This window comes from Anopheles coluzzii, chromosome 3 (assembly GCF_943734685.1).
Source record: "Anopheles coluzzii chromosome 3, AcolN3, whole genome shotgun sequence".
Taxonomy (NCBI): Eukaryota; Metazoa; Arthropoda; class Insecta; order Diptera; family Culicidae; genus Anopheles; species Anopheles coluzzii.
Genome location: NC_064671.1, coordinates 84308756 through 84319268, shown reverse-complemented (window position 1 = coordinate 84319268; position 10513 = coordinate 84308756). Strand labels below are relative to the sequence as shown.

At 45.7% G+C, this 10513-nt stretch overlaps 1 protein-coding gene across 1 annotated transcript; it reads left to right on the top strand.

The window, feature by feature from the left end:
* Positions 1 to 307: 307 nt before the first annotated feature.
* On the top strand, positions 308 to 1551 carry LOC120959563 (general odorant-binding protein 45-like). Its single transcript, XM_040383030.2, has one exon. It carries the CDS (start codon positions 438 to 440, stop codon positions 1305 to 1307), a length of 870 nt encoding a protein of 289 aa, XP_040238964.2. The 5' UTR covers positions 308 to 437; the 3' UTR covers positions 1308 to 1551.
* The last annotated feature ends 8962 nt before the right edge of the window (positions 1552 to 10513 follow it).

Here is a 10513-nt window from a genome sequence, read left to right as displayed (position 1 = left end):
AAAAATAAAGCAGTACAATAACTTCATTTTTCACGGAAAAAATGGAAAAAATGTAAAATTGTAAGTAGTGGCCACTTTATATTGCCGGCCACTGTATGCATTGTTTATGCTGTCGAGGCGCTTGTTCAAACAAACAGCGCAACTTGTACGGCGCTTCTCTAGACAAAAGCTTGCGTGCGGTCGCAGCTGAAAACAGAAACACAAAATATTAAAAGCATTACAACAGAAATACCTGGATTTCTTTCTGTTTATTTGCTGCATACTGCAAATTCAAAACTGCACCAAATATTTCAGATAACAAGCTGGGTCGCACTTGTAAACGGAAGGCGTGTTTGTTACGCAAAAGGAACATAGTTGCATACGTGCCATTATTATCGTACTGCTTTGATTTTACGGAATTCTTGATGTGAGAATTTATACATAAATACCGCCGCCAGATGGTGGCACAATTAAGTCAACCTTTACCACTACGAGGACAACACACGATGGCAACGGTCAATCTCTACTACCTCGGGTTAGTATGCTTGCTAGCTGTCACTGCAACTGCGGCATCGCAATGCTACCGTGACGCCGGCCAGCTGAAGCGTGTTGTTCAGGCACAGGAGGAGTGCGTCCGATATCTGCGCATCCCTTGCGCCCGCCTAGCCGTCTACAACAAGTTCATCTACCCGAACGATGCCGAAACGCAGTGCATGGTGCGCTGCATGGGCCTCAACCTGGGCTGGTGGAACGATACGCACGGCGTGCAGGAGGCAGCAATGCGCAGCTTCTTCCATCCGGACCCGAACGACTGTGACTACGAGCGGCGTACTTACCGCTGCCTGCACTCCCAGCGCCTCGACCGACCAGCACCGCACGACGAGGCGTGCGAACGTGCGTATGAGTCCTTCCGGTGTTACTACGAGCATTATGGCAATCTCGTCGTAACGCCTCAGTTTGTTCGACTCAACGCGCTTCAACAGCTCGATGTGCTGCTGCAGTGTGCCGATATGGTGCAGTATCCCATGCCGGACCGTTCGTTCTCGTGCGCCAAAACGCATGTAGCAGGTGCGGAAGGTGATTTCGACTGTGTGTTGCGTTGCTATATGCTGAGAACGGGATTGTACAGCGAGCAGTATGGACCCAATCTGGACCGAATTTACGTACAGTGCAATAACTACGCGAACGAGACGCTGTTCCGCGAAACTACCGATGCCTGTTACCAAAGGCTGCGGTCAGACTGTCAGGACGAATGTACGCTGATCGCTCGCTATATACGCGAATGTTTTCCGGCTGGAGGTATTATATTTTTCGAATCTTTATGGTAAATTTGATAACCCACTTGATACTGTGAAAACTCAATATCCAAACCAAAGTTGTACATTTGAAGCTGGATTGACAGTGGGCAGCTACGCAACATTGTATTAGATGGTTTTATAAGATAAAAAAACAATCTGGTTTAAACCTTTATCGCTGGCCTTAGAACAAATAAATGAAATACATAATTAACTGCAATCAACCGCATTTTGAATACAAATGAATAGAAAAGAAGAGTGGCTGAATCACCTGCCTGCTGCTATTGAATTAAAAAATCTATCGATATAACAGTGCAAAATTTGCTCAAATATAAATACTTCAACGTTTTTTATCTTCCAATACAGACAATATGAGGTGAGTAGTCCTAGTCGCTACGTGTGATATGGTCTGGAGGTTGGGCTACGTATGGGGTACGGTCTATTCGGGGCTTGTACCCATTACCCATGAGTTGAGTTAGATTTACTAAAATATATTGTAATGATCATTCAGACCATATCGATCTACTGCTGACTAAGAAACTATATCATTGTTCTTCCATCCTGAAAACGATGTAAAATTCATTCTGGCCATCTTCCTCTGCAATACAAAATGTATGAAAGCATTGTTACATTTTGACACAGTCAATGATTTGATGTTGTATGTGAGCATCAACACAATGCATGCGCGAAAGCGGCTGTGACCGTTTTAATATACCTCCCTTGTATGTCGGTTTAAAGACGTATATTCGTAATTAGTAATAAATAGTATAATGAGTTAATTAGTATTTCGTTTGCTTGTCTTTAAGTAATTAGAACACATCTTAATGTTGTTATCGGGTGAAATCATAAAGTAATGTAAGTTCATCTAATTAAGAGTTGAATAAAGTCCAAAACACATCAAATCTCTTAAACATCTTTTTCGGGGATGGATAATTGATTGAACGAATTATTTCTAATTGATATCGTGCGTAGGGGTTTTTCAGAAGTTCTGGAAAATCTGTAAATTGTAGCCCCATAACATTACGAAAAAGGATTAGCTCTAAAATGTTCTAGCAATTTATCTTGATGTAATCATTTTAAATAATAGTAATACTATATGCTACACGCGTTATACACGGTTTACCAAACATGAGCGTGAGTGGTTTCCACTAAATCAACAAATATGGTTTCCATTACGCTACCATAACCCGCTAGTGGACACAAATAACTGTTATTGAGCCCATTGCTCAACCCTGTTTCACGGTTGCATTGTGCGTTCTTAAGCGTTCTTTGCATCCGACCTCCAGTCGCTCCCGTTCCCTAACCAGACAAAGGGGGCGTAATTGCACAAAAAAAACACTTCGCTACGCATCCTGCAAACTTCAGCAGCTCCATAGCGCTGCTCGGAAGCAAATGAGATCAATTTTTACGCCCATAAGAGCCAAGGGCGTGCTCGTGGCACGGATAGCAAGCAAGAGTGCAGCGGCAACAGCAGCGGTTGCGGTAGCAGTAGCTCAGTAGCGCCCTACCTGGCCTCGTGGCTAGACTGTGAACGCCCCAGAGAATGGATGGCGAGCGTGGCTGATAGACCGGGCTCGATTATGGAACAATTGCACGCTCTGCGGCAACCGCCGGCCGGAGCAATATGATCGAGCGAGGATCACCTGCCAAGCAGGGTGCGCAAGAACATGCGCCCGCTGGGCATTGCCGCCAGCCTGTTCTAGTTCTATGCTGTGTGGCTCGTTTTCGCTTGCAGCGCAGGTAGATAATTAAAACAACAGCTAGTTATTGGATCTAACGGATCTTTTGCACCGTGGTTGCCCTAAGGGTACCTTCGCCTCTGGATGCAGCTGTGGTGAGGGTGAGAGAAAGAAAGCGAAGCGCGATACTTTCCGCACATCGGGCTGGACTCCCAGCCGTTTCGTGATGGAGTTTTCTCGGTCCGACCGAGAAACCAACCAGCCGGTGGCGATCTATGCCGATCGATCGCGGCATCGTATTTGTAAGTATGATTTGATGCACGTTGTTCTTGGTGCACTTTGACTGGACGGGTGGGCTGACGTTTGGGACGGGATGCGGAGAAGGTTGTTGTATTTGAATAACATGCATCCCCAGAGGGGGCAAACAATTGTGGCAGCATGCTTCACACCACAACCGGGTCACATTGGTCGTTATTCTTGAATTGTATGTCTTGGAGGTGTATCCCAAAGTGTGGCAGAGTTTTGTGGTCTCGACCTGAATAGGACGGTTCAGACATGATGTTGTGGACGGCAAGGATGTCATTACGAAAATGTTGAAGCTGTCTTGAAACCTAATTATACATGTATATCCCTGCAGGAACAACATCAATAATTTATTTCTAGGTTATCTATATATTCATCTTCAAAAAAGATGCATAACTGCCATCCAAAAGGAATTTAAAACGTCTTTAAAAGTGTGAAATTATGCGTTATCTTTTATCTTTTTTTCTGAGAAATGAGCTAGAAGCAAATAAAAGCTTTGAGAAAATGTCATTAATAGTCACAAAGAAGTCATCATGGAATTCTATACAGATGTTGTAGGATTTGTGTTAGTATACTGAGGCATGTGTTGTTTCTAGCCTCACGAAGTAGTAGCTGAAAACTTTTTCTGAATGATCATTTCAAGTTGTGCCTGATCGTGAAAAATAAAGTCTGACCCAGTGAAGTACTCTCTGGAACGCTCTGGAATCGTCCGGAGTCATCCGGAATCGGAGTCAGAGTCGACCGGAGTTGATCGAAGTCGGTCAAAGTCGGAATCGACCGGAGTCGAAGACTCCGACTTTAGATGACTCCAACTCTGACTTCAAACGATTTTGACTCCAAACGGCTCCGGATAATGCTGTTCGGACCTACCTTCCGGAGTCGGTTTTGAATTGTTCGTAGTCGGGTTGGAGTGAACTCCGGATTTTTGACAACTTTGCCGTAATAAAATGATATCCAGAATTTCTAATATCATTTTGCACACGTCATAAAGATCCAAAGTGCATTTTTTCCCTGACATAAAAATCTCATTAACCAAAACACATTTTTAAAAACTATTTGTCAATGTTCAGTGATTATTCTATAGTATTTAAGCTAACAGAGAAGAGAATAAAGTTTTTGTTGAATATTGAGAAGATATTGTACGCTAATAATATCACACAAATTACATGACTTCAAAATATAGTCACGATATCATCAACCTAAATGCTCTGCAAAATTGTGCATCCGTAATGACTTTTCTCACCCTTTCTGCCTTTGCATAAACATAGGTCTGTCACTGTCAGCTGCTTTTAAATCTCCACCTTTTCTTCTAGAAAGTGTTTATTAAGCGATTTGCTCGTTTGGCGTGAACCAGCCCCGCCCCGCCGTTACTTTCAATTTCTCATCACACAATAATTGTTGTATCGTGTTACAAACCGAAATCCCCGCGGCCACCCCATTCCTTCCACAAACCACAAAATTGTGCAATCTGTACGCTCAAGTGCACCTGTAATCATGCACGATTACAACGAAGCGAAAAAAAAAAACGACCGAGATTAAATCATCGACAAAAAAACAAAACCCCAACCTAACAACATTGTCTTTCGTCGGTACCATCCCGGATATGCAACGAATGCGCCACATCGGTTCAGCTAGGTTGTCCACCGCACAACAACAACATCAACAGTGACTGCGGGTAACAATGCACCTCTGAAATGCAGCAACCACGAGAAGCAGGGCGAAACAAAACAGCTGACCGAACCCATTCCCTGCCGCCCGGGTCCGTACGTACCACGGCAACCGGTTTACCCCGTTCCGAGTGATGCAATGGTGCAAATTGCAACTGTACTGGTCGTTCGTGCAGCGGACACCTCATATCGCCAACTCAGTGCCAGTGGAAGGACATACCCTGGGCCCTGGTATGGGGGAGAAGTAGCCATCATCACCTGCAGATAATTATTATCATCATTAATTGCACTTATCGTGGCAGGGGCCATCTCATCTTTTAATTAAATCACTGCCTTTGTGGTATTTCTGCGCTCGGGGCTCGGGCTTCTCAGCACTAATCGGTTCCGGTGAAGATTCGTACCACAAGATCGCGTTCTTGTTCGCCCCATCGTAGCTGTACAGCTCTCTCGCACTCTACCCGCTAGACAGCTAATTGAGCGTAAATCAGTATCAACCTCACAGGAAATGTGGATTAACTGCACCGCCGCCACCGCGCAAGGAGCATGTTTGTTCGGATTTATTACCAACCGCTGGGTCTGATTAATCTACCAGGTTCACGCATTAAACTCTATTAGCCCACGAATGGTCTGCACTTTCATCGAGCATCAAACAATCAATTAAGCTGAATGAAAATGCTACCCCGTTTTGCTACCTAACCATGTTGGACAGGTTGAATGTTTGCATTCCGGATGCATCGGTTTTTTAAGACACCGCAGGCTCGTTTTTCTAACTGTAAACGTCCCAAAAAATCAAACCTTCTGGTCAAAGATCAAACAGATCAATCAAAGAAACACGACCACAAAATATGACATTCTCTAGAAAGCATTCCCCAACTTGGGGTTTTCGGGGTTGAACTGTTTGTGCAACGAGCTTCCAGCGAGCTGATGGGTGGAAAAGAATTCACCCATCCAACGGGTACGAGTTGTCAAACGGGCTGCGATACGAACGGAAAGATAAGTTTCCAACATCCCGGACCGTTTGATGAATCAGTTTAGCCAATTGCCGCCTCTGAATAGTGAAGAGGGTCTTCTCGTCTCCACACACAAGCACACCCGTTCGGAGAATGAATATTTTGACACACCAGCAAGCAGTAGTAAACTTCCATTGATTGACGATCGAATGATGGGGCGCATAATTAACCGGAAACTGGATTTTTGACTCGTGAAGTTTGCTCGGCTAAACTGGGACCCCGATTGGTGGGTCCACACCACCAACCATTAAAAAAAACCTCACACAAATCGATCGATCCGCATTCTGGAGCTACTGGAATTGGAGCTGCGGGCCTTGGCCTGGGAACACACAGTCCACACAGTTAAGTGGCAGGTTGTGTGGGGCTGTCAAAAGTGGTTTCTTTTTTATCCTCACCACAGCGTTGCCGCAGAAAGCGGAAAGAAAGAAGCATTGCCAAAAAGTTTGCAAATCAACTGTTTCTTCCCATTCCCTCCCCGGTGGTTGGTGGTACAGGGACGTTTCAGAACATTCCATCGCTTCTTCCTCCTTCTCGTGTATTAGAGCTCCTTGAGAGAGTGTTTTGCAAATGGCACACAAATGGCCATCATTAATCAAACACGCTCGGGTTCTGTTGCGGTGTGCTTCCCTCGGGACATTCGAACCCAACGCGATCGAGATACGGTGGTCCGCCCGGGACATGTGGCACCTGGAATTCCCATGTCCAAAAGAGCCACCGGGAGCAGCAGGACCACATGATAAAAACAACAATGCGAAGCTCTTTCATGCCCGAGTACGCACGTAATCGATTTTACTGTGAAATTTTTAATTTGCATCACGAACACAATTATCAATAATAAACCTTTGCCGTGGAAATTCTTTGAGAAGGTAAAACACAAAACGATGTGAAAATGATCCCGGAGGACATCCTCAAAAATGGTTTTGGTGTTTCGCCTTTTTTTTAGGTTGGGAAGCTTGTTTCGGAAGGCATTTGAGATATCATCTTGCATGTTATTTTGTTCCACTGGTAGCTTGACTGCTTATCGAAGTCACTCTCAACAGTACACAGCGGAGGAATTTCGAATAAGTGCATCAATTCATCAAAGCAAATGTCAGAAAATTCCAAAAGTGTTTTTTTTTTCATTTTTATTTATTTAATCGCTTAAAGAACTTCTATGAAGATGAGCTGAAAACAATTTCATCCACTAGCTGTGTGTCGCAATCTCAAAGTCTCACACTCATTAGCTCACCAAAACCCGGCTTATGTATCAATTTCTATACGGCCCCGCCCGTCCGTCTTGAAAGCTCATTCTCCGTTTTATTCTTGTTCATCTCGAGGCTTTCCAGGATGCTCGACCATTCTCCAGAACCTTCATGACAGTTGCAGCCGTTCGCATCGAGAGGGCACTGCGTCTCGGGGACTTGGAAATCCGATACACTGGATGCTGCCTTTTTGTCTCCTCAAGTGGAAGACATACCGTTGAGGTTTGGATCAGAACGATTGGCATCATCAGTCGGCACCCGCTCTCGCTGTTGTCTCCGTGGTTGGCACATGCACCAGAACTGCAACTCAACCTGAACGATGCCATGTTAAGCCTAATGATCGATTACTCGCACCGTACCGCGTACGATCGCGAACTCTTCCGATGCCGACCGTGTCGGCGGGTGTGTCGTTTTTATTTTTGACGTTGCCGCCGCCTTCAACGACAGACCTTCGGCTGCGCGAGTGATAGACGATCATTAGAGCCGCCGGTGTGAGGAGTGCTTATTTGTGACCTGCCACCCAACGGAGCGAACCAAAGATTCCCTTATGCCCACCCATTCATGTGCCACCGGGATGGAAAAGTTGAGCAGTTGGGCCGCTTCGGTACGGCTTCAACCCTTCAAAGGGATGATTTGTGGGATGCTTTCGGAATTAATTTCGTATCGAACTGTGCCGGTGGTGCAGTGCGGTTCCATCATGCAGCACGTCAACGGCGGTGTCGCTTTAGCGCGCTTTTACTCGATTGACCTTCATTCCTGCGATTCCATGCGCGGCTCGGCGGACGGAACCGACGTCGATTCCGAAATGTTTCCCTGGTTGCTGGTTGTTTTAGGAAGCTGATCGGTGAAAACACACTCCCAGCACAGCTGGTGCTGTGGATAACAGATATTTTTAGAAAACAAATTAATTTCACGCTTATCAGAGCTCGCTGGCTGCGGCAGTACCTTCGGGAAAAAGTTCCAAACAGCAAACGGCGCAAGCGGGACGGCCAATGAAGTCAACCAGCCAGAAAATGATCAGACCATACCGCGGACGGTTACCGCTGGTCGGGGAGAGAAAATCTTTCCGCGCACTGATTCATCCGAAGGCGGCGTAAGGTGCCGCCACACGCAAATCATGTAGTTGCAGCGTGTTGTTGACGGCATGTCGTCCTCCTGCACCGTGTCGGTTGCTTATGGCGGAGAAAGGAAGGGAAATTCCATTGCCGGCAAATGCAATGCGGTCGGATCAGATGTAAATATGATGCTGTTGTAACACGCTCATTAAATTGTGCGCTTGGATGAAGAATGAAGCGAAAACATCAACTGTAAGGTGAGGGTAATCTTAGTTATGTTACTTTCATTTTCTACGTAATTCCAGAAAATTCCAAAAGACGTGAGCATGCTTCTTTCCAGAATTAACCTTTTGAAATCAAATGTTTCACAATTCCAATATTTCGGTATACCATTGAAGCATCGTTCATACAGTTTCCCATATATTGAAAATTGTTAAGATGCTTCTTTTGATACAAAGTTTTGTCTCTATCTCTAATGACTTCCATATTTCTCTTGGAGGTTTCCTGCTCGTTGAAATCCGAAAAGGTTCAATCGTGGTTAGCATTAAACTGTACTTCAGGTTTCATTAAAAACACCAAATGATTAAACAAGGGCTCAAGTTCAACCTTTAAAAATTCTCATTTTTCTCCCTCTCTAACGTTGGTCACTCAACTCACTCTAAGCTAACGAACCGGCGATCCTTCGTGGGCAATCCCGCAGCGCTCAAATAGATGAGTCGCATTTTAAGCCCTTCCCGGTGGTAAGCTACAATGCTGGCGCAAAACAGTGTACAGATGGTTCTAATTAAAAACAGAAATGTATTTCCGCTAATTGAATACATTTACCAGTGCAAAACTTCAAGCTCGTACATTGCGGGCCTTTGGTTGAAAGCTCTACATCTCCTCTCTACAGCGACGGCACAGGGCCAGCCATTCCGTGGCGTGGCTTCGGATCTCATACTTCGGTCACCGTCAATTAGCCTTCCGTACATTAATCTTTTCCCGCTTGGTGTGACTCCGCCGGACCCGGTATCAATCTCGCACCAAAGGGCCAGGGACCATCGTTACCATGTTCTCATTCTAAATAGCGGGGCAGTGTTGTGTTTCTCCCTATTGCGCAACAGATCACGTTCCTGCCGGGTTTTGCCGGATGGATGGACGTAGTTTTCACAATTTATCACACAACCACGGGCATCACAATTTCGCACACCGACTTCAACTGCACTTAGAAGGTCTTCCCGTTTTTGAATAGTTTAGCGTTCTTCAGCCCGAGAACCTTTTGGCGACCGAAAAGCGGGTAGATTGTTGTGCACGGTTTTAGAGCGCGTGCAGTTTTCCTAAGCGCGTGCCATCGCCAGCTGGACACGTCCCACGACGAGGTTGGACGGTCAGTTTGTCTTGCGCGATAGTAAATCTTCCCGGGCACACGGTGTTTGATTTACGATCGGTACCAAGGTGACCACGTCCTGCGGTACGCGGCCGCTTTCCTGCGCAAACCGCCGAGCTCAAACGGCACGGAACTTTGAATTCCCCCGGTCGGAACTTCTATTTGCCGGTCGCAGAGATAAGTACAAACGTTCGTTATGGTTTCCGTTTTTGCAATCGATTAATGTACCGCCCGGTAAGAAGAGATTGCTGTTCTGCTGGTGGAGAATATGGAGCAGTTTTGAGGTTATCTGCAGAGTAGATGTGTCCAGGAAATGCGAAGATCAACGCAGTGTATAACTCAGATAAGAAAAGTATTACGAAAATCCATTGAGAACGACAAGCCACCCACCGACTTCTTCAGTATCTTTGGCCGCGTAGGGGAGGTTAAGAACCTCGAAGCTTCTCACATCCACCGGAAGAGGCAGAGTGCCTTGAGACAATAGCGGAGTTGGTCACGGTCACGGCAGAGTACAAGAACAAGTAAATAACAGTGCATCAAGCACCTACAAATGCAACGGAGACACAGCAAAACACGCTCGGTGGTAGAGGAGATTCGTAACGCACTCCACTTTACAACACTTCCCACACAGACGAACACCAGAGACCGCACGGTCACTCCAGCCGATTGTTTTCCCTCACGGGGTGTGTATTACTACAAATTTTCCGCATAATTAGAGAACCTTCGTACATTCAACCCATGCAAAGATCTGGCCCGGTTACTTCTTACCTCCCAAAAGGTGGGAAAGGTCAAGAATTATGTGGCGTGGCAAACGAACGGAGCGCAAATGGTCCGGGCCCAACAATACCTGAAGGTTACGTGTTACGTACTGGAACGTAAGGTAGAACCCTGGCAACCCCGGCGACATAATTAAGTGAA

Coding starts and splice junctions, on each gene's coding strand:
- LOC120959563 (XM_040383030.2), top strand. CDS start 438: ATGGTGGCACAATTAAGTCAACCTTTACCACTACGAGGACAACACACG.